Source organism: Anas platyrhynchos, chromosome 2, assembly GCF_047663525.1.
Source record: "Anas platyrhynchos isolate ZD024472 breed Pekin duck chromosome 2, IASCAAS_PekinDuck_T2T, whole genome shotgun sequence".
Classification (NCBI taxonomy): Eukaryota; Metazoa; Chordata; class Aves; order Anseriformes; family Anatidae; genus Anas; species Anas platyrhynchos.
Window position 1 is genome coordinate 46,256,413 of NC_092588.1, and position 25,197 is coordinate 46,281,609.

The window sequence follows — 25,197 nt, forward strand, 5'->3', positions numbered from 1 at the left end:
ATTAAATATTTTTTTGGAGTCCTATCCTAAATCAGATGCTATCACATTCGCTTGCCCTACAAGAACATTAATCTTTGGCTGTAATGTAGATGAACAACTTTTTTGCATATATAAATTTAATTCTTCAAAACACATAGCATGTGCATTATATGATTTTCAGTGTTGATTTGGCTGGCAACCAGGAAAGCATTCACTTTCTAAAGAAAGTCAGTTCTTCCTACTGTCTTGCTCTGCTACCTTTCAATGCTTTTCGAACCTTCAAAGTTTTTCTTTGGGCATCCTGTCTTGTCATATTAGGTCAAACTAGGCTGGGAACATTCCCCTGAAATAGAATGCTTCTTGTGCCTTTGCAGTTGTATATTTGGTTTAAAGCTATATGAAAATGCATATATATTTATACATGCATGTTTATTTACAACTAACTGTGCTTAAAGAGTTATCTTTGGTCAAGAAAGGAAAGTTTTGTGGTGAATTAAACTTCTGTACAAATTTAAAAAAAAATCAGCATGTGGAACATTTTTATCATATTTTGTGGGACTGCCATTAAGAGAACCTATTTAGGTAACTGGCTTAAAAAGTGCAGTGAAATACAGTTCACGCCTGTTGCCATTTCAGAATTAAAATTAGTGATAATGACACATCCAAACAGAGTTACATACAGGTTGTAGTTACCAACTCTTCTCCCAGAAAATTCTCATGAGTGTTTGTACCCTCAGCTTTTTTTTTTTTTTTTTAATGGCAACGCATGTAAACCACTTCTGAAATCCATGGGTGCAGTTAATTGCTGGATCTGATCTTCTGATTTGGGTTTTATAGTTTGCTTTTCAGAGTCAGCACCGCTTAATGGCTGGCGGGCAGTCTAGATAAAGTAAGGCAACAGGGAGGCTGAAATTAGCCCCTTGTCTTCAGGTTTCTCTGTGGGCTTTTCCACCAGCTGCTCCCAAATACATGGTCATGTTCAACCAGATTGCTGTTCCCACATGCAACCCAGTGCCTCCATTTCAGGTACACAGGAGTACAGTCTCTCTTTTCATGTTATCTTTTCAGGATCGGGGCTGGACCCAGGCTCCATTTCCCCCTGGGAAGACAGCTGTAATTATGTTGGGCCTCCAGGGATGTTGCAAGCAGTTTCAACTTTTTGATTTTTCTGTAGAGGACCCAATTTTGTTTTGTTTTGTTTTTTGTTTTTTGTTTTTTTTTTTTTCCCTAAGTTTAAAGTTTAGCTGTTTACACTTGGTTTCTACTTTTCCTAAGCCTTAATATATTTTTAACAATCAGAAAAGATGTAAACAAGGACAATTTGCACACACACAGGAGTTTTACAGCTTTCCCAAGTTTTGCTTCTATTTAAGAAGAAGTTGTATGTTGAAACAGCTATTTCAATAGAAAACGAGAGGGAGGTAAAGATGTATATGTTACATTTTCACCTCTTACTGTTCAGCATTGCTTGTACTTTAAAAACATGCTGGGTAGCTATTCTTTGGTATGCTGGGTAATTGTTCTGTCAAAACAAAGCCTTGAAAATTAATGAATAGTTACTGCATTACAGTTTTGAAAAATATTTCTAGGAAAAAAATTATTGGGAATTTTTCAAAGAAATAATTTTTTGTCAAATCATCTTGTAAAAAAGAAAAAACTTATGAAAAGCTTGTACAACCAATTGAAAAATTGTGAAATTGCTGAAATGCTATGTTATGAAACCATGCCATTTTCCTACTCTAAAACCACTTGTTTAGAAATACTATTTCAGTTATGATTTTTAAACTTTTTTATTATTAATTTGTAAAACAAAATGCTTAGATTAATCCAAGTGGGATTCACTTACTGTGTTTTCATGTATTTTTGTTTCACACTTCTTGCAGCAGTGGAAGTTTGGAAACATGTTTGAAAATTGGCTGGTCATAAAGTACTCGAATTAACATAGACATTTTGTCTCCTGTTCTTGAGAATGTATTTTGGAAGCCTTGCTTCTAGTTGTTTTAGAATATTCCCATTTTTTGAATGTAAGCTCTTTTTATGCTTCGACTTTGGAGCACACAAGTTACATGGTGCACTATGACTCAAAATTGGCAGTGTCTCCACCTGGCAGTGGAGATCACACCATGAGCAAGGTGTCCCATGGCAACAGACAGTGCATAAAAATATGCCTATACTTATGTAGAATATCATCATCTTCATATGCTGATGGCTCTCTGCTTCTTTTACTACACATCCAGTAGGGAAGAGTACTCTTGATACAACCTTCAGATCTCCATCCAATGATTGTTTAACTGCTCTGTTGTGGTATGGGGGTCAAGCCAGGCTGAAGCACTAGTCCAGCAGCCTGGACTACAATGACAAGAAATCCTACTCAGTGGAGAGCCTGAGAGGGAAAAATTCAACTGCTAAGATGCTGAGAGGACTCTGAAAATCCAAATGCTAGCCCTACTGCCTGTTGTTAAGAAGGACAAGTAGCAGCATGATGTTTAAATAGTTCATCCTTGTACACCATAGCTTTGGATTGATTTGGTTTTGTGCAACCCAGATTCTCCAGTGAGGATCAGGGCTTTTGCTAAGTATCAAGTGTTCTATAGGCAGGTAGAAGTCATTGTGCCTGTCTTAATGCTTGCTCAGTGCAGTATAGTGAAGTCTCAATTAGGGAAGGAATGTGTGACAGGAAAAAGGATGAGACAACGAATGTGACAATACAAAATGCTATCTATCAACAGGAAACCACACTTCTTAAACACAAAAGGTATCTTGTTATCTGGGTTGTGATGTTACATCTCCTGCTGGCCCGGAATGGGTGACATCTAAGGAAAATGCAGTGGCAAGGGAAGCAGTGCTTCTGTGGCTGTTACTCTCCCTTCAAGCCTGTGCTGAATCAAATCAGAGGCTGCAACATCAGCAACGTGGTAGGAGAACAATGTGCTATTGTTGATATTCTTTTGGATAAGACACAAAACCAGAATCGTAACCACAGAATATTAAACCACCTCTTTTGGCATGAATAGGTAGATTTAGTAAGGGCCCTAATCCAGTTCTAATTTACATGGTTATCTTTTGTCTCTCTAAACTCTTCCTGTAGTTTTGATTAGATTTGGTCGTCTTTTTTTCTCTCTCCTGGAATACATGTGGTGTGAACAAGCTGTGCTCTACTGATATTTGAACAGATTCTTATTTTCAGGGCTATTTTTTTTTTATAGTGGTGAGGGAAAATTGGAATCAGGTATACCAAGCACATTGTGTCTCAGTAATTCACTAGAGTTATTATTTAAATCCAGTGTAATGACTGATTATGTCATTGCAGTAAAATAATGTTCCACATGCATGAGAAATAAAGCAGAGACTATCATCTGTAGACGATAATTGTGACTAAGGTGCTGTAACAGAGGGGTTTTGTTTCTTTGTTTGTAGGACATTTCTCACTAGAACACAGAGTATTTTAAATCTCCATGCACATCTGAAGATAGCCAAAGCAATGAAAGAAATAAGAGATTCTCTTCGCCTGTATTGTGCTGTGCTCCAGGTTCTGATCCTGCTAAAAGTGATTCTTTGAAGTCATAGGAAATTGGAAATGTGATGTGTATAGAAATCATTTCAGTGTTTGATCCCTGATTGGTGTTCAGTTCAGGTGGTTTTAAAAGAGAAACATGGAATTTGCATAAATGGTTGAGTGAAATCAAGGTGGAGGAATGTTACTGGTGCTGCCCAGGTGTTTTTTCCACCTGCTACACAACACGAAATGAAGTTTATTGAAATCAAATGCAGAAATGTTAATTTGAGTGAGTTTTGGATCACGGCCCAAACCTGCTGCTTGTTTAAAAGTAATTTATAAAGCTTTACTTGACCTACAGTGAAAAAGGAGTTTTCTCATTTTGACAAGTTCAAATGGAAGCTTAGAAGGGTAACGATTTTATTTTTTTTTATTTTCACATTGGAAAACTGTTGACATCTGCACTTCCTGTACAGCAGTGATCGTTGTGTCCTTAATTTCTGATTAAAAAAAAAAAAAAGATAAATCCAAATGTGTCTGGGAAAACACTCCATCAGTAACGCTCACAGTGCATCCCTGGGATTATACTGGTGTTGCCACAGACCAGCATTTTTTCTCCTAATCTCTAACTACTAGAGATATGGAGAACAGCAAGGTGTAAGAAAGGAAGTGGGAAAGAGGTAATACCAGAGCACATTTCCTCTTTGTTTTCTTCACCTTCCCCACTTTCCTCCTGCTGTTGCTTCATCTCCTAATGGTCTCCCATCAATTCACCTCTTGTCCACATCCCTCTCAGTTGACCTAGGCCGTAGTGGTGGCCAGCCGAAGGGAGTCCTCTTTCATATGTGGGTTATAACACCACCCTAAATCATTCAGAGGTACCGCTTGCTTCTCCCGGGCACAAGAGTTTCTCTAACAAGCAGATAACACCATGTTCTCCTCAGGCTCTCCTGGAGAGGAGTTTCATCAAAGCACGTTGCTTCTCCCCGCCGCCCAGGGCTGCTCTGCTCAGGGCTGCTGGGCCCTTCCCAGCACTGTGGGCCATCCGTCGATTTTGGGAGGAATCGGGTGGGCTAAATCCAATCTGAAGGAGCAACAGTGCTCTTCCCAGGCAGGCGTGAGGGGGAGGCAGGGGCTCTTGGAGCAATATGAAGCATTCAGCAGCTCTTGGCCTCCCAGTACAGGCTCTTCCAGTCCTAGCTGGGCTGAGCGCCGGGCTGGGGGGAGCAGTCCCCGGGCTGCTCCTCGGGGGCTTCTGTTGAGTTTAGCTTCTGGCCCTGGCCTGCTGCTGGCTGCCTCCAGAGCTCGGTTTCTGTAAAGGGAAATAGCACTGCTTTGTCCTGTTCTGGCACTTCAGAGACCTGTTCTGTCACTTAGATCCCCCGGGCTGAGCAAATTCAGCAATTGTTGCAAAAGAGTGAAAAAAAAATGAATCTCAAGGGAAAAACAAACAAACAAATGTAAAAATACAAAAGTTTTACATGTAAAATATTCAATATATATATATGAAAACAAGACTTTCATTTTGTTACCTTCCCAGACCTGAATTTACCTTTTTGCACTGGCTGACATCTGTTGCACAGAAAACCCAGAATCTTAGATCCGGAGCTTGCAAGATGGGTAAAAATAAACTGGGAATATTTTCCTTCTCCTTTTTAAGTTTTGCAAATCACGTATTTTTATGATTATAAATAGCTAAATCAACAAGCTTTTACTGACTGGGGATGTTAAGCACACTCTCGTTATTGACTTTCAGAACTATTTAAATTCCTAAGTGCTAAAAATTAGAATTCCCCTTGGAAAAGCTGGTAGCTTTCAGTGGACTCAGCTGGACTCTCCAGTAAGAAGTAGTTAAGAGGTATAGTGTGGAGACTTCAACAAAACAAGATAATCACTTCCATGTGCTTTTCTAATTAATCAGTTTTAATACTGAAAGTCAGAGACATCATGAATTTGCACAGTAAGCATATATTTTGAAAACAACAACAAAAATTATTACTTCATCTGCAGGCATTTACTCTGAATTCTCTTTTTTTTTTTTGGCTTGCAGAGAAAACCTGAGAACACCCCCATGGTCATAGCTGATCTGTGCATACAATGCACTGTTTGCTCAGGCTGCAAGGGCACCACACATCCTGATTAATTTATATGTTTTATCAGTTTTGCTTGTTCTCATTGGAAAAGGAATAGTTAAATGAGATGAATAGAACTCTCTGTTTGGGACTTCGGTTTTCCAAAATAAAATATGTAAGTGAGGGAAAGGTTTCATTCAGTTTTGGCATCGCTTTGTTAAGTCAGTTTAAGCCAAGAAAGATTGTTATTCCACACTGTTTGCCGATAGTAGAAAGTTTACGTATTGATTTTTTTTTTCTTGAAGGAAGAGAAAATGAGTATGAATTTAAGGGATGAACCTCTTACTTGCTTTGCAGAAGAGATTGTTCTGTTAACAACTCATCAAGAAAAAAAAAAAAAAGATAAACAGGATTAACTGTTTACTTTAAGTGAGCAGAAGTCTGGTTGTTTTTCAGAAGAAGAACACAATGTACTGTTGTATCTGGTTTCCAGAGTGGTGTTTATCATAATTCCTTGTGCGGTGGTTGGTAGAGTGCTGGGAAGGCACTCCGCCCACTCGCAGCTTGCTTGCTTTCTCTCTCCCATTGAGGCCTCCGTCCAGGACTGCGCGATTGAGCGAGCTGTCCTGTGTGATCTTTCCTGCCTGACATGAGCTGACATTGACCTAGAATAAAATAACAGGGGCCGTTTCCTAGAATTCTCGGTGGACTGCTGAGAACAGCTACCATAACTCTTGTAAACATGCTACATGCACACACAAACACGCTCCCTCTCCCTCATTTAGACACACACCTAGGAAATGAAGCCAACAAACGACAGGAAAGGAAAACAACGTGAGTGCAAAACAGCAACGACAGACCCCTGGAAGGAAGAGTAGAAAGTTGCCTTTCTGCCAGGGAAGGAGCCCCAACAAGATTTCACTTCTGCTTTTCTTCCTTGCACTTAGTTCTGCTGTTTACTTTGGTGAATATTATAGTTTTGTGCTATTTCGGTGAGATGATGTGGCACTGAAACAGCAGAATGTCTTATTGAATACAGACACGGCTCTGTAAGAAATCCTGCAATGTTATTATATTTCAGTTACCTTTCACATGCACTGGGGAGTCACATGTGCAGGGCTGTAATACCAAGAATGCATTTTGGGATGTTCTGTCCCTTCTGAAATCAGCAGTGCTTTTTATTTTTTTTTTTATACTCACATTATTTTTTCCTTTTTTTTTTTTTTTTTTTAATAAAGTCTTCTAAGGTCCCATTTGCAGTCTATGCGGTTTAGAAGTAAATCAGGTGAATCCACAAATAATATCTTGAAAGGTAAGCACAACCAGTGCCGCTGCTGCCATGTGCTTGCTTCATTCCAGATGCTGTAATTCTGTAAAGCACTTGCCATGGGTTCTGCAGAAGGAGTTTCCAGTTCTCTGAACCCTGTAGCTTACAAGAGATGGGTAGTTACTGCAAGCCAATGTTTATCTACACACACACACACACACACATAATATATACTTATATATATATAACCTCCTTCCCCACCTCAAGCAGGAGCTAGCACATAGATTTTTTGGACCTCTCCTCCTAGATGCTACCATTCAGCTATGGTTTTCCAATCACCCTTTGAGGGCAGGACTTTTATTCTGATTTTTACATGTAAGGATCTGAGGCGTGGAGGAAACGTAGCACAGCAAAGATAATGTGAAATGTTGCCAGAACCAGCAGTTGAATGCTGATTTTCTTGGAAAGGGGGGTGCATGGCACCTTGCAGGAGAAGATCTTTTGGCAGCACCTCACTGACTGTTGGAATTCTTGGATGCCAAAACAGTAATTACAAAGTCTTAAGATTAAAAAAATAAACAAAGAACCCCTCCTCAGATTCACAGATAAGTACTGTAAGTGGCTGGATGGTAATTGCACGTTATATTTGGAACACGATTTTTCTACTGGAGATCATCCATAACAGAGACATAAGTTTTCAGCTGAGCCTATAAGTTTCTGAAATGTACGTTTTGCCTCTTAGTAAATCATGAAATACCCAAGGGATTGTAATGGGATTCCATGCTGAAGTCGTGTTACTGTGGACACTGAGGAACCTGAGGAGTATGTGCATCATTTCTGTTTCTAAAGCTACTACAGTTTCCAGTTTGAGTCTGAAGCAAGCTGGGATGACCTGATGTGCTTGCTTTTCTGTTACAACCCCAAATTTGTTTTTATTTACATAACAAACTGTATGGAATGTATCTTAGCAAGAGAACCATAAATTATGTGCAGTTCTGTGTTGGAAGGGGAAGATGCATGGAGGGGGGAGGGCCTTACTGGTTTGTTGTGGCTGAACCATTGTACATTTTTTAGCCAATGCTTAGGCATTTATTTTTTCTTAACTTTCTCTGTCTCCCAAACCAACCATTGCTATTTTCTTTTTTTGTATCATGTAATAATTTTGGATTAAAATTAATATAAAAAACTTCATTATTAGTTTACAAATCTGAGGTAAGTGAAGCCATCAGATGATGCTGAAAATATCTGTCAAATGCAGCTCTATACCTGTTTGAAATTATAGCTTAGGCTTAATGTTGTGTTTGAGTGCATGACAGGAATGTCTTTTTATCATGAAAAATATTTTGTTTACTTTTGAGTAAAATTTTGACAGCAGATAAAGCACATCAGCAGTTTGAGGATTTGACAGTGCACTTAGTGTGGGATGGGAAGTTTAAAAAAAGTATTTGGTGCAATATGAAAAGCTTCATAGGAGAAAAAGGTTACGCTGAAAAATTGTTAAGTGTGTCATGGTATTCACTGCACATATCAAAACCTGTCTGGTGTAGTGCTACACCCACTCCCAAGCAGTCGTATGTAGTTCCCACCAGGCAGTTGGTATTCCACGTTTTGAGTCAGAAAACTAAGGATGCGGAGCTCCATTCACTACATGGACATTCCACATTAAAAAGGCAGTCAGGCTGATGTGTTTGGCTCGCACGTGTCTCTTCCTACGCACAAAAGCAATGTCCCACAGAAGTGCTGCTTCTTCAGGTCATAGACAGAAAACAGTAGCTGGAGGAATGAACCTGAATGAAGAAATGGAAAAAAAAGAAATGGAGCAAGTAGAGATCTGTGAAGGGTCTTGGGGAAGTTGCATTTGATTTTCTTGTTTGTATTGAAGCAATTGACTGTCCAAAGTAGTGAGTAAAAATAAGCAACTGTTATTTTATAACCTCACTCACTGCTTATCATTTTTTTCAACTTATGGATAAAAATGTAATTAAACCCAATGAAAATACAGAATTATGGCTTTGGTATTGTTACTATAGGAAGTTATTTGCAAAGTGTTATATAAATACTCTGTTACATGCATGTTGAGAAGAGATTCCTTTCCTGAGCCTGGGGAGGCCTCTGCTACATATTTTCTATTTCAGATGCTGAGATAAGACTTGCTTATTTCCCTGGTTGTATTCTTGTCCCATGCACAGTTTCCAGCTATACTTTCTTAAAGATAGGTTGTCTCTAGCTGGAGAGAAGTTGTGTCTAGTGGTAGCTGTGTGCCATGTTCGGTCTTGGCCAGGTCCAGCACTACTGAATGGTGTTCTTCTCTGTTTCCTTCTGGGTGCTTCCATAAATGGCTAAGAAAAAAATATAAACCCTACTTTTGAGTAATTTTATATCTCCAGTTTTTGAAGCAAATGATTACCATTTTGGTCATCTGAGTACTACAAACCAAAGCACCAGCTTGGGTGCTACAAATGTCTACATTTAGAGGGAGTTGTGATCAGGAGTCTTCTTGGAACCCTCAGAGCCCTGGAAACAGCAATGCTCGTGTTTTCTTCTGTACCTGTCTACCTCTGTGACCTAGGTACAGAAGGGCTAGTCATCATCATCATACATTTGTATTTGCATCATTCAATCCATAGTTACTGCAGCTCCATAGAGTTTCTAGTTAGTGACAGCAGATAACATGGATTTTAGAGCAGGTTACTCTAAATCTTGAGGGGACAAGGAAGGCTACAACAGGTTCATACATTTTGAAAGGGAACAAGAAGCAAATCGGGGTCCAGTGAATATGGGCTTTGAATAGGAAAATCCTTATGGTGATGTAGGGGGGATAGTTGTCCCTAAGTGTTTAGACCTGAGCCCAGAGCTTTGATTTTTCAGTGATAATGGGGAACACAAGGACTGCGTAAGGTACAGATAGATTAAATCCTAGTAGGGTGGTGTCCTGCAGGTTACAATTTGAATCTGAGCCATATTAGCAGGAGTTAATCAGCTCCACCTTGAGACTTGACCAGACAAGTTGCTGGATTGGAGTTGTGTAGGTAGTGTTGTGCCTCTGGTGTTTAAGAGAGAGGGGAGTTTTGTTTATGTGTGTTTATGTATGTGTGCTTTATGCCTCTACTGGGACCGCACCTCAAAGAGATAAGGAGCCCTTCTGACACACAAAGCAGCAGCAGCTGTCTCTTGGGTGGTTAAGATAAAGAACAAATATCAGAGCTGATACAATGCAATTACTTTTCAGGCATTTCCCTGATTCCTCCTTTTCCCTCCTTTCCAGTGAAACACTGACTAATGAAGTCCCTTCTGAGCACTGCAGAAGTTGTTGAATTTGCCCAGTGGTCTGTGCTGGACTGCACAGCTTAGCTCTGCATGGAGGGAAGCTGCTGTGGTCCACATGGTTGTCCTCCTGTCCTAGGGCAAAACAGTTACTAGTTAGTTCAGATCCGTTTATGACAAATTTCTACTGCTTATTTTCACAAGGCTCAGTAAAGGCAATCCCCATACCATCAGTCAGTTCAGGCCTCCTTGCCTTCGTCATCTCTTTGGGTAATTTTCCTTATTCTTTTCTGCTGGAGGACACTGAGGAGTCTGGAAGAGACCAAAGATGAAGATTTTTGTCACTCTGACCCCTCGAGAAAGTCACCTGCCTGATACAAAGCAGCAGGGTGGACAGTTACGATTTTTCATGTGAAATAAACGTAATAGTAAAAAAAAAAAAAAAAAAAAAAAAAAAGAAAAATTTTATTCTTCACCCATAAAGAGTGACTAACTAGGAGAAGGGCATGGCAGGGTAATCCTGTAATCCTCTCCAGATTTCTACTAGGAGACGTTTTGTCCTAAATATCAGCACAGTCATAGAAATAATGCAGAGTAATCAGTCTCATCTTCCCCCAGCCCCCATCCTTGCTCCTGGCTATTAGCAAATTAACAAAATTTTCCCAAGCTTTTGCATGAGACTTACTGTGTCATTACTTAAAAAAAAAAAAAAAAAAAAAGGGCTGATCTCTGCCTCACTTCCTTATCATTCTCTATCTTCGCCCCCTTTGTTATTACCAATGAGTCATACTTCACCTTTTCCTTAGTCTACATCTCCCACATTCACTCCTCTGCTGGTTTTCCTGCCACCCCTCACTCCTGGAATGAATTCTCTGCTCCTTTGCATGAGAAATTTCTGTTTCCAAAACTATATTTTAAGTTCACATCTTATGCCAGGTTGCATCCTGTTGTCCCAGGAATAAAGATGGTCCTAATTTCCTCCCTGCCTGAGCACCACTGATAAAAAAATATCAGTGTTCTCCTTTTTTTTGTTATTTCCTAACAGTTCAGTACCATGCTTCCTGACAAGCCATTGGTAAAGGTGTGTTTGTGCTGATTATGAGAAAAAAAAAAAAAAAAAAAAAAGATTTGGCAATTTATACGCATAAAATAAAAATGCTGAATTCCTGGGGACAAACACTAGTTTTTAATTCCCAGCTTGTCTCATAAGTTAGATGCGAGTTTTCATCCTGGTAGTGAGCTTCAAAGGGATCAAAAGCCATGGAACAAACTATTTATTTTATCACGGTTAGACTTGCTGCTGAAAGTTAATTTGCAAGAACATTTGCTTCAATATGGCAGCAACACATGAGAAAATGATACAAATTCACTGTTCTAGGAATAAAGTGAAAGCAAGGAAAAAGCCAATGCCTGTGAGGAAGTTAAAGCCATGAATCACCAGCCTCTGAAAGCAGCTGGACTACATACACACCATTGGCAGTGATGCTAACAGTGTGCGTGAAATCACAGAATCATCTAGGTTGGAAGAGACCTCCCAGATCACCAAGTCCAACCTCTGACCTAACACTAACAGTCCCCACTAAACCATATCACTGAGCTCTACATCTAAACGCCTTTTAAAGACCTCCAGGGATGGTGACTCCACCACTTCCCTGGGCAGCCCATTCCCATGCCTCACAACCCTTTCGGTTGAAGTTCTTCCTAACATCCAACCTAAACCTTCCCTGGCTCAACTTTAGCCCATTCCCCCTCATCCTGTCACCAGGCACGTGGGAGAATAGGCCAGCCCCATTAGAACAGAACCAGTTTCAGAAGACGTGAGAATGGTTCTCCAAAGGCTTTGCTGAAACTGTTGTGGGATTCGGCTGATTTCATTGTAGTCATTAGACAGGAAAAACAGTTGTCACTCACTTAGGTACCTGTAGCATTAGTTAGTTAATCACTGTGAGATGCATCAAAGGATGTTGAGAATATTTCAAGTTTTTGTCATGATTTCATTTGCACCATTTTGTAAAGAGTGCTGAAGCAGGGAACGTTTGTGTGTGAAGTTCCATTTGTACAGTTAGTTTGGGTTGTTCCTCACCTTTTAGACTAAAAAAAAACACTAAAAATCAGGCATCTGAAGGCTATTTGTGAGATTGTCTTCCAAGTGAGTGGATATATTCATTTCACATGCTGTTCCATGTTTCTTCATGACGCTGATAATCATGGACACGTTACTAGTATGAATTAGTGCCACACATGCCTCAAGTTACGCAGTTCTTCCTCTACTGTATATCAAGCTTGGTCATCTGATGACCATTCCCCATCGTATGACCTGGGATGTTTTGTGCTGCATACAGTAGACAGCTGGAGAGGGATCTTTAGCCTCCTAATCCTGCCTGGAAAATGCATCCTCAACCAGAAGTAGTGCTCCATGCAACTTGGAGTTTAATTTCAGAGAGTTCATTTCCAGGTAGCTGATCTGATGATGATGGTTATTATTAGACTACAGTATTTGTTTTTGTCAGATCCATTTCCTGCCCTAGCCGTTTAAGCTGTCACCATGAAGGTAGGGAAATCATCAGCCTGGGACCTGGGAGGCTGGGATTTCTGTGTCTGAGGGCAGCCATCTCCATGCTTGGCTTGAAAGGACTGGGGAAATGCACATTCAGTGACCGATATATTCAGCACCAACCAAGTTAATTTTACTTGGGTACTTAACATGTCCCAGAGGAGTTAATATGAGCCTGGTGCCAGCTAGTCTGAGACTTCTTACATTCGGTTATGTCTCACTAAAGACATGAGAAATTCCAGTGATCAGTTAAGAGGCTGCTGAACTGATCAGATCTGGGACACTAACTCAGTTGGCCCTTCCTTGCTCCAAGATATGAAAGCCTAATTTTTCACAAATAACCGTCACTGAATGTTTTGTTAACATAAACTAAACAATTTGCTTTTTTTTTCCTGTTCTCAATCTGATTTTCAGAAAAGTCCAGAGTGTGTTAGCTTTGTTTTTCCAAACAAAACAAGAGCAAGAGAAGTTTCAGTCCAATCAGTTAAAACTTGACAGAGTTTTTAAATGCTTGCAAGGTCCTAACATGGCAGGAAACCATTGTTATTCTGCTTCTGGGCTGTCGTGTCCATAGCACAACAGTTTTTGTTCTGATGAGCTGGAGATGATCTTGTGATACCGATGCACAAGGCACATCTCACTTCTTGTTCTACAGAGAAAATAAAACTAGGGATGGAGCTGTTGAGGATTCAGGTTTGTATTGTTAGGCCAGTCCCACTTTCTAGGCTGTGAACATCACTCATCCCATGGATCAGGGTATGTATCCTTCCAGCCCACACATCACAGCAGTGCTTGTTTTCATCCCATTTGTCATTGCTCAGGGTAGAGGCAGCATTTCATGGCTGTGAAGGACTTCTTAACACTGACAGGCTGTGGAGGAATTGCACCTGAGCTTTCTTTGCCTGGTAAAGACCCTGTTGCATGCATGTCCTGTAGCTAGAGACACAGGGAAAATACGGGGACTTCGTTTGTGTTCAGTCCTACCACACCCTGCTCCTCAAAACCAGCACTTGAATAAGAGAAATGAGGACTCTCAGCTGGTGCTTGAACATCTGCTGATGTCTGAAAGGCTTCAGAGTTGTATCCTGTGTAGAATACAGCCCTCTCAAGGATTTACTCCAAAGCTAGACAGTTCTTAGCGAACAAGGAAACTCTGATTGATGGTCTTCCATGTGCCTAAGCTTCCCTGCTGAGAATATCCATAGATTTCTTCCAGACAAATGTAGGTGCTCATTTCATTTAAAATGTGGTGATTTGTTTGTTTGTTTGTTTGTTTGTTTTATTACTGCTTTTATTTTTTAAGATGTAATCACTACTGTAGGATACTGTTAGGATGCATATAACACATTATATGGTGTGCTCCAACAGCAGTTGGAGTTGGCTTGCTGTGAACAATGGTACTGCTCTAGAGAAGTTAGTTTTGGCATGTATTTTTGAAATAAACCAAATCACAGAAACACACAGTGGTTGAGGTTGGAAGGGCCCTCTGGAGATCATCTTGTCCAACCCCCTGCTCAAGCAGGGTCACCTATAGCACATTGCCCAGGCATTCTGCTGCCTAATATGCCCCTGAGTTTTATTGCAAATAAAGATGTGTGTGCTACCTCAAAGCTAATTCTTGTTGCCATTTGAAAAGTTTCCATGCTTAACTGTCTCTTTTTGGGGCAATTAAACCAAGCTTGTAGACAGCAGCCTCCTTCCTCCATGACTCATGCTATCATTGCTCCTCATCTCAGGTGCAAAATCTTGGGAAATGCATTTTTGACTATCTAAATGTATGACATCCACTGGTTTTTGCCTTATCTGCTATGACGGTAATATCTGCTCGAAATGCCAGCAAGTTGGTTAGGCAATATTTCCCAGCCCTGGTTTCATAGATTACTTTAATCAAACTGTTTGTTTAGCAGTTTTTAAAATTACCTTAATAAAACAGTCCCTCTGGGCTTCTTCTACCCTACATTGAATTTACTAATCTGTAGTTTCATTTTAAAAAAATATTAAAATATACATTTTACTTTCTTGAATGCTCAGGACTCTTTAAAAAAAAGGTCAGAAAAAGTATAATGCTTGCTTTACCAGTTCCAGTGTTTGTGGTTATTACTTGTGAAATGTATTGCTTTGTTTACTTCTAAGCAGATTTTTTATATTTATACACATGCACATATATGTGTGCATCATTGTTCAGACTGCACTGTAATATTCACTTCAAGTCAGGCAAAAGTTTATCTTTTTTTCTTTATAGGTACACAAAGCATATATCGCTTAGCAGTTTGTTTACCTAACCCTTATTCTCATTTTCCGTCAGGCTTCTCTGTTTCTTGGCCCTGTTACCTCCTGCAAATATACATGGGACAGTCTTTACTGATGTTGGTTTTGTTTACTCATACTTTTGTACTCATTATTTAGTAGAAATTCTCTAGGTGTTGTAGAGGGTAAGTCCTGTTTTGAAGCTGGTCATGTAATTTTCAGAGATTTGCTAACTATTTTTTTATCAACAGGAACAAATGAATAACAGAGGAATGTTTTGCAGGTTATGCCTCCTTGTCCAGGATGCCTATGGCATGTTCAGTGAAGTACAGCTGCAATCCCTCAATTCTGCAGAGGACATTGAACAGTACTGCAGGAGGTGGGAAGGCAAATTCTGCTGTTTAGCTGGAATGAAAATTTTGCAGCGAACCACGAGAGGAAGGTGAGAAAGGTTCATGGAAGGTTGTGTGGCGTGCTGTGGCAGGCAGAGGTGATCTGCCATTTTATTTATTTATGTGGTCAATATTCTTTGGAACAACTGAATCAGGCTTTGTTCAATTAAATGTCTTCACTGCCATTTTCAGGACATCCAGTAGGTATCAGTTAGATCCTACAGTACTTGAGCCAACCATACTCCCGAATCAGCATAAATAAACTGACACACAAATACACACTTAGCAGAGAAAAGAATTTAGAATTGGTTTATACAATGTTTCATAAAATATGAGAGTTTTCTTCCTCTTCTGGAGATTCGAAGACTTAAAATACTAGTTCACCTCTTTCTCATTGCAGAGCTGTTTATTATAGTGTGTTTTTCTACAGTTATGTCTAGTCTGGGTTGAAGTTTCAAGCGAAGAATTTCCCTTGGTATATGAGAGCTTAATTCAGTTAGGCCTGTATGGTTTTGGAAGAACAGTTTAAGTTTCTTTAAACATACCCTCCTGCTCCCGCACTCCTCCCTCACCAAAAAAGAAAAAAAAGGAAAAAAAAAAAGGAAAAAAAAGTAAGAAGAAAAAACCTCACCTACCAAACCATAAAAACGTTCTTATTTAGGGGTAAGATTTTTCACAGCCTTATAGAAAAATCCCTTCAAATAAGTAGCAAATTGACATATAGTACTTCTCTAATTTTGCTTATTCTGTGATTCCTTTTATGTTCTTTACATAAAATAAAATGAAGGTTTTTTAATCAAGAAAAAAAAAACTTTAAATAGATAATTATCTTACAGAGTATCTTTCTATGGAAAGTGATATGTTATCCTCATGGGGAGCTATGTAAATATAATTAGATTGATTTAATTCTCAACATAATTATTCTGGTACAAACATCCTATCTAGATAAGCCTCTGGTATTAGAATGGCTATGATATTTCTGCTGACACTTTTTTCCTGTTGAAAAATGCTGTTTCATCAAAACCAGAATGTTTCACAGAAACATTATCTATTTTGGAGACAGTTTTGTTGGAAGATTTTTTTCAGGTCCAGAGGGAGTGAATACTCTCTCATTCTTATTTCATGAAAACTTTCAGAAAGTCTCATTTTTGTTTCACATTGGAACAAAAACAAATTTCAAAGCCTTGAAATGTTTAGCAAAATGGAATTGTTGTTTTCCATCCATCCCTATTCAGTATGCTTTTCTTTTTATGTACTTGCAGTGTTAATTTTCAGATCCTTTGGATTTCAAGCCTACTTGCATTTTTATGGATCTTTAATAACAAACACGTCTTCTTATTTAATTATTTTGTTGGCTTTTTTTTCAAGTTACATTTTTTCCAAACAAATTAAATAATGGCTTTGGAATTCTGGATACAAACGAAGTTTTACAACTGGCTGCTGGTGTTTCCAGTACTTGGCCTAGCTAATAAGAGACAGACTTCTTGTAATGTAAATTCTGTTTCAAAGCAGCAGTAACTTACTTCTGGCTATTCTGAGGCCGATTAGAAGACACACTGCTGAAAATGCTGGTGGCTCAGCTGGAGCTGTGCTGGTGGTAACCCTGCTAGGAAACATTAAAAGAAAATGGCTAGCGTAGCTTCAGGGACAGTGCAGTGGTTAAAACGTGATTTCAATGTACAAGATGGGTGGGTGAGGGAATTGTTTAGGGATTTATTTCTTTCTTAATTGTTTCAGCCTAAGTTCTGCTTTATAACTTGTTATTACTTTTAAGTGTCAGGACACGTTTTGTGTCATTCTAGGTGTGATGGAAACCACAGTAAAGCCATAGCTGAAATGAATATAAGGGAGTGCTTATTCACACAGAGCATAATTAGGCAGTAGAACTTATTGCCACTGGATAAATGGGTTTCCAGAGCCAGTGGTATACCCAAGCACATGATAGGATATGCCTGTGAGTGCCCAACCTTGGCTTGCAGCACATGACTGAAGAAGAACTATGTGGTCTGCCCTGCAAGAAAGACTGCTGCCTTTTTTTTTTTTTTTCCAGAACACCAATTACATTTTGGAAGGAGATGGCTCTTAAACTGTTTGTTTCCTTGAATCTCAAAGTGGCTTTTAAAATGGATAAAAGGGAATAGAATATAGGAAATATGAGGGAAAAATCATGACTTTTTCTCTGCCCTGAAGCACATGATCTGGAGAAAGCCAACAATGGCTAATAAAATCCCATATTTGCATGTTGTCCCACAGTCACATGGACTGTAATCTCTCTTACACAGTGCTTCCCCGGTCCCTCTGTGAGACAGGACATTTTCATTTATCAGGTACAAGAGGTTCTCGAGCTTTTTGTATCAGTGGAGCACTGTTATTATTCAAAAAAATGTCCAGGCCATCACCTAATACTCATCATCAAGTATTTAATTTAAAGTGTTATTTAACATCATTCCAGCAAATGTGATTTTAAGATCACTGTTGTAAGCTAAAGTTACATTCCAAGAACCAAAAATCTATAATAAAGAGTATTTTGCATCCAGGCAACAGCCTGGCTATAAACCTGACTTGATTTTTGGAACTGGCCTGTACTATAAGATGAGTAAGAGAAACCAAACCCTTTTCTCCTCCCGATACTAAAACATGAGTGTTCCAACAGAAAGTGGGAAATGAACGTATAGAACCACGTCCTGTCTTGACCAAGAATGACCCTGTGAAAAATTAGAATTACGGTAACCTTACATTGAGAGAAACACTGTCAATGCTAAATACCCATGTGCTTTAACAAATAATAGGGAGATCGGCTCTAAAGAGTCATGAGATTGTTTGAAGGTCTTTCATTGCTTTAGATGGTTTTCAGAGCAAGCCCCAAACCCCACGTAAAACACACTCCCCCAGGCCATTGCTGCAAGAAGTCTTGCCCTTGGTATACGTAGAGGAAGTGGTGTTCCCCTTTGCTGTCCAGTTTCTGGCAATCCTGTCAGACAGATGAACATTGCTGAGTCATGGTGAAGTAGCCATGGTTTGTTCAGCCTCGTATTCACAGCAGTTCTTCCAGTCTGTTTTGAGGCTATTGAACAAGGTGGGTATCAGTGCTGTTGCAGCAGAACTAACAGCACGTATGTGGTTCAGTGTCTGTTTCCTGACACCTTTTCTCTTCACCCTCTCATTCGTACTTGTCCCCTGTACGACTGTTCCTTGACCTGCACGCTAGTGTCAGCAGAACAGAGAGTTATGGTGGTGCAAAGAGAGAAGACTGAAAAAAGTTCATCGATCTACCCCGGTCACATTTGATCCTTAGGGGTGTATGCTCTCTCCTGTCCTCCCACTGCCTCGTATGTCAGTCTTACAAATTTAGCCCCTTGAGAAAGAGGAAGTGAGATTTCTATGGTGTACTGCTAGAAACAGCAATATTGGTTAAAAATCAGTGCTCATTACAACAATATGTAACCTTCCTATTTCAGTAGATCCAGTTATTTCAGGATGTCCAGTATAACCAGTAACTAAATGGGTGCAGTTAGATGCAGGGACTGAGCACTCACTAAAATGTCTTAGGAATAAAAAAGCTGTAAATTGTCATACCGTGCTGCTTCCTACCAGAAATTAATTGCAATGAGCTGAGATAAACTTCGTAGTTAGATATCTATCTTTATCAACAAAAATATTAGTTTTTTGTTATTAGCCGTGATCAGTGTTCCACACAGAATAATTTGTTTTGATAATTTGTGTCTTTTCGCCTGATTTGCCAAGCACTGAGTTGTTTTACTGCTGAGTATAGCAGAGCTACCAGATTCTTCTCTTTGTTCATTTTTTTTTTCCAAGGTAGAAAGATGAAAGGTTTCTCTTCAGCAGAACAGAAAAATTATACCAATTTAAAAATGGAAGGGTAGAGGGAGAAGTGCTTTAATATGTAATTAACACAGAGTATCAGTGCCAAATTCATCCTTAAGTTAAAATAAATAAATAAATAAATAAAAGCTTAATGAATTTCAAAAAAAAGATTAAAAGATCTGAGTGCTGCATGGGGATGGTGTAAAATCCACATTTGCATTGGTTAGGGTAAAGTACTTTGAAGGATACATCAACTCCTACACTTTGGCACATGACTCCACCATTAATTCATGTCAAGTTGTTCCATAAATTTTGCTCTAATATTTGCTGTTTCCCTTTTAAATAAGTAGACCTTGAGTACTGAGGTCATCCACCAGTGTTACGTTTCACTGAAAAATTTCTGTGCTTTCAAGTAAAGTTGTCTTCCATTGTTTGTCATTTTAAACTTTAAAATGTTAAGCACTGGGATGTGAAATCTTCCTGTGTTGGTCCCCGTCTGTAGTACCGGTTACTATTTAGCTTGAGAGTTTTCTTTCCTTTTTTCCCCTATTTATTTTTATATATTTTTTAATTTCAGTCCCATAACTCTCTTCCTGTATCAATCATATTTTTCCTCTATTCTTCACTGTATGCTTTCTCTTCTATTTTGCTTTACACTCAGAAAAGAGAGGATCACTGCTAACTGCTCTAAAGGAAAGCATTTCAACTGCTGGACGTTGACAGGAAGTGTAATAGTAAGACAGAGCAAGGAAATCATAACTTCCTTCCTTTCATTTTCCCTCCTCCAAAAAGACTGCCATCTAAAAGAGCCACCCACATCTCTGAGGTTTTGAAGTCCTGAAACACTTCAGTAATTGCTGTGGTTAAAGGTTGAGTTCCATTTAAAGCATAATTTAAGTAATTACATTAAAGTGTTGAATATTTATATGCGTTTCTAAATTGCTTTTAAGGACTGTTTTTGTGTCAGAATTTAAGTTTTTTTTCTTCATTTTTCTTCTCTTTAGCAAGCACTGACTGCTGCTAAGATCTTCAGTGCTTCTATCACAAGTCCGTTCAGTAAGCAGCACTGTAGAATGAAATGGGCTTATTCATATTGTGTCAAAACTACTTCTGTTAGATTTTTTGTGTTTTAATGTAGCATGAGTAAGTTCTAATTTAATAAAGAAGACAGAGTTATTAAAGTATGTATTTTTTTTTCAACAAAATAATGTCATATATCTAAAAACCCTCAGTTTTTGACTGAGATATTTTGACTGAGTTGCTGTTTTAATAGGCTCTGATTTTTTCTTTATGCTTTTGATGCCTGTTTTACTCAGGTCTGAGAAAATACAGCATTGCATAGCAAGATCTTACTAGGTAAACGAGACATAGAACTGGCCTACAGCACCAGCTTTGTATTTGGATTGCTTGTCTTCTGATAGTTCAGGCTTATGCAGTGTAGGGGATTATTACTGAATTTCTTTCCAGTGTTGAGCAAAGAGATGATTTACAGAGAGCTATGAATTGCTTTATTTTTGAGTTCTTAATATTGAGACTGCGAACATATTTGTCTGGAAACTGTCAAAAGAAAATTCTTTGGGTTTAGACTAAAATTGGAAGAGTAGGAGAGGAGGAAACAGAGAAATGCTAAGTCATGAGAGCCTGGAGCAAAGCTGTGGAAGATGTTGGAGGAGAATCCTCGTCTTCCTTCTGCTCCCCTACTGCAAACCTTACTCAGCCTTTTTTCTTTCCCAGTTACAGACATTGTTTTCTTTCTTAAACTTTATTTGATATTTCTGATATATTCTCTGTCATTTTTCCCCCAACTTGTGGTATGATTATTAAAATGTAAAAATCCCCCAAACTGTGATCAAAAACCATAGCAGCATAGCTGTACTGTTAAAAAGTTGAGTCAGGCATGTCACACACACAGCTCCTGGACCAGAACTGTGGATGAAACTTCATGCTTGTGGGAGAACAAGGACTTTTCTCTTTAATTTGTATGTTTTTTATCAAAAATCAGAGAGCAAATGTGCATGTTTTATTATTATCAGTCATTGTCTTTCAGTATTTTTTCTACCAGGTAGTGTAAGATGATTTGTTAATAGGTCAAGATTAATTTCTGCACATGCTGCATGTAGGTTTTGCATTTTCTCAGGCATGTATTTAGCCCATTTAACACTATGAAATCTTTTGAATTTTCTGATTGCTCTCAGGGTACGTAGCAGGCAGTTTGCATTTGTGGATACACAGAAAAGACATACTGCAGTTCAGCAAGCACAGTCTCAGTTGAGAGGAATGCCTTTCATGCATATTGGATAATAAAAATAATCAAGTATACTACGAATAATTACTTTGCATGTGATGTATACATGCATGTGTCTCTGTGTATGTAACAGTGTCATTGTATATAAGCAAAGCCTGCAGAATTTACAGGAAGGATTTACAGAAGAGAAGGATACCTGTATGTATAGGAATGTCTGTCCTAAGTTCATACTTCTACAAAAGTCAATACTATAAAACTTTATTAAAGTTACTGGTGGTTTTCCTATATTTTTGCTATACTGTTTTTTTTTTTGTTTGTTTTTGTTGGTGGTGGTGGTGATAAACAGTGGATGGAAACATATTTAGTATGGGTCATTTTTTTTATTTTTATTTTTTTTGCCAAACACAATACCAAACATAAATCTGTTATTTAGAATCTGGTAGGTGACTTCTGTCCTCCTGGGATGAATTTAGCCTTTTTTCCTTTTTTTTTTTTTTTTTTCCAAAGGAACACTATAGAATATAGCAGTGGAGTCCTTGTCTCTTAAGTAATAAAAATGCTATTAATTAAAATACCTTAGTATTTTAATGGTTAAAAATATTTTTTTATCCTTGTGCCTGGTTCTTTTCATGCCTTACTGTACTTTCCCTTTTTTTAGAAGTATGTCCTTTTGTCATCAAAATTATTTTAAATATATTTTTTAAACTAGTGCCCAGTAGTTACTCTCACAGAACTAAATCATTAAGTTTTTATTTTGTCTTCTGTTATGAGAAAGGCTCTTTGTGCACGTCGGGGCTAACCGAGCCCCTTCACTGAAGCACAGAGCCAGCTGTTCATGTCTTGTCCTGACTCTATAGCTGAAGAAGGATACACATATTGGATAAAATACGCCCATTGTTCAAGTCAGATTGAAGTGGGATTTGAGTGCTGCATGGCCAATAAAGAGAATGGATTTTTTCTTTCTGGGAGGATAATGATTTTCTGCAGAGGAGGACACAATGTCTTGCCATTTCTCTGCTGTGGTTGCCCCCCTCGCTCCCCCTTCTGTTAAGTCAAAGTCCATAAATGTAAAGAGTTAACTCTCCTGGAGGCATGCAAATGGGAGAAGCAAGGAGGGAGCTCCTCAGGGATCACCCTGTCTGATACCTCCCCTGGCACATCAGTGACAGCTCCAGGACTTCCCTGTCCACACAGGAGGCTCCCCATGTCCCCACACGATGTGATCGGGAACTTGAAAATTCCTTGGGTGGCAAATGTCCTTGTGGTTTGCCTGACTGGAGTCAAAGAAAAGGATGAATCCAAGATGTGCAGGAGACACTCTCTTCTGGGAGACGCTGCTCATCTGCCTGTTTGTAAACAAATGCTGTAATTTAGTAATAATTAAGTGCTCCTAGTTCAAGCAATTGGTGAGCTTCTCCAAAAGGGCACAAGTAATTGAAGACAGAGTACCATGTGTTGTAGGTATTCTGATATGGGGTTGCAAGCTAGAAGAGAGCTGGACATTAAAAGACAACTTCATGTTCCTTATGCAAACTTAAAAATCCCTGAGAGATCAATGTAAGGTCTGTGTGGAGATGTAATTATATCTGAACTGCAACAACATAGCTTCTTTGCCCTAAGTTGATAATGATAAATACATAATCTCTGAGTACACAGACACAAACACAAACAGAGTTTGTGGTATGTTAATAAATGTATTCTGCCCTCGCCCTTCTGCTTACTGTTGCGTGAGGAATGCCACCTGTGTAGCTGCTGTAATCGTACAGAAGGCGACTCTGTTTTTGTAACTCTTCTTCTTTGTGTCCCAATGAACAAGGCCAGTTTGCTTCACTGAGCGTTGGCCCTCCTGCAACTGTAGAGAAGATATCACTCTGTGTGATACAAGACAGAAAACATTGCCATACGAATGAGTCAAGAAGTGGCTATTTTCATCTAAAATCCCTTTAATGCCTAAGAAGTGTTGCTTTGTATGTTGTGATGTTCTGTTAAAAACAAGACACAAACCTTCAGCCAAGGATGCCATATAAGTCCACTTTTGTACAAGGGCAGCACGTTTGTATTTCTGGTCTGTTCGTTAGCATGAGGAGCACAACTACAGATAGCAACATCATCATTTTAATCTGCCAGTTTGTTACCCAAATCTTGAAACAAAAGCTTTATTCCACAAGGTCCAGCCTTGTGGACTGAATATCCACTCAGTCTCAGAGATTTACATCTGTAAAACTTCTTACAGTGTTGGTCCATAGGCATCAATGTGGAAAGAAGCTCACTGCCTATAGATACCCAAGGCATAAGCACTTAAGGATCAAAAGAAGAACAAGGGAAATACAGAAATAGATAAATTTAAGCAGAAGTGAGATAAAAGCAGAACTTTAAAGATCTTCCACGAGTCCTTGAAGAGAAGCAGCATATTGCAACATGCTTCAGACCAGTACAAGAGTATGCCTTTTATTTCTTCTAGGCGTTTTTGTTTAGAGGCTAAGATTAGCTTTAGCAAGTTTTGGACTTGCTAAAACAGAACTGTTTCAGAAGTAGTGGCTTTCGTAATTGGAGGGACAGGCAACTCGTTCTCAGAGGCAATGTGGGGTTAAAATCCAGATCTCTGTGCTTTGCCTATGCAGAACATGCACAGAGAACTAGGACAAGATAACTGAGAGCTTTAACTCAGAAATGCACACCTCTTCAAGTTGGTTATCTGCGGCTATTTCCCCTCCCTCAGCTATTTTCTTGGCCTCTCCCATAGATGTTTCTGCTTTTACTGCGCGATGACGCATCAACTGACAAGCCAGACACCAAACTGCTGCAAATTACAGCTTGGCATGCTAAAGCTGAAGAGTTTGCAGCAGTTCACCTTCATATGCTGGGCTGTTAATCCTATGTCTGTTTCTAAATTGAAGGTGGAAAACTTGAAAAAGAAATAAATACAAATCATAACCAAGGGAACAGCTGTGTAAGAAGGAGACAGTTCTCTGCACGTTGGTACTCCAAGGCCTGGGTGTGTTTCAGATCAAAAAATCTTGCCTGTTTCTCTGCTCATATCTGAAAATTGATAACTTTCCTGATAGCAGTGGCAATCAGAAGTTAGAGAAAAGCAAGAATTAAAAATGTTAGAAGCAAAGCACGTTGTTCAATCTACCAGTTAAAATAGTTTAAAGTTATTTTTTTAAAGAGGTTGACCGTGTCCTTCCCAAGCTAGCATTTACTTGTTCTCCTGGATTTTATCATGTAGCAGGCTGTTCATGGCAAAGCATTAAATATGACTTGCTTGTCGCTGAATGTGATGCATCCCTCTCCACCCTGCAGCAGAAATGATGGAGATTTAATTAGACCAAATCAAAAGCAGCTTCTAGAAAACAAATATGATTTAAAATTGTTTTCATAATCATGCAATGGTATAAATTATATTTCTTAATGAGTCTTCTTAATGTAGCATATAACAGGGAGAAGCATTCTAAACCTGATTTTATTGGTCTTTTTGAAGGGCATTAGGACTTTTTAGCCTGATTGACAGCTTATGGCCTCCAGTAGTGCCTGTAAAAGTTCCTGGACAAAGTCAAGACCCTGAAATGGTAAGTCTTGTTGTTATGGAAATGTGTTTTTTCACTCACGATTACTATTTTTTCTTAGTAGTGTAATCAGGTTTATTTTGGGTATCAGATTCTCGCCCTCTCTTTATTTAGCTATTGAGTGTTGTTTTACTGGTTCTAAGCTAACCTGAGGCACTCTGGATCAGCAGCTTCTTTCCAAAATGATGCAGCTGGTCTTCTATTAATCCTCTAGAGCTAGGGTGATAGAATGGCCAGACAAATTACTCCTCTCCTCTCCTTTCCTTGCAGGAGGAAAGAGATATTAGCTG

General features: G+C 38.9%; 1 protein-coding gene across 5 annotated transcripts in view; it reads left to right on the forward strand.

Moving 5' to 3' along the window:
• SPIDR (scaffold protein involved in DNA repair) overlaps positions 1–25,197 on the forward strand; it is a 202,200-nt gene that overhangs the window by 158,911 nt on the left and 18,092 nt on the right. For 4 of the 5 annotated variants that reach the window (XR_011807529.1, XM_027452105.3, XM_072034679.1 and 1 more), the window contains exons 11-12: positions 15,163–15,321; positions 24,823–24,910. Coding sequence is in view for 4 of the 5 variants with exons in the window: in XM_027452105.3 (XP_027307906.3) it covers positions 15,163–15,321; positions 24,823–24,910 (247 nt within the window). In the remaining variant the exon portion in view is untranslated. The remainder of the gene's footprint in view (positions 1–15,162; positions 15,322–24,822; positions 24,911–25,197) is intronic. The other variant, XM_072034680.1, reaches the window with a different exon arrangement.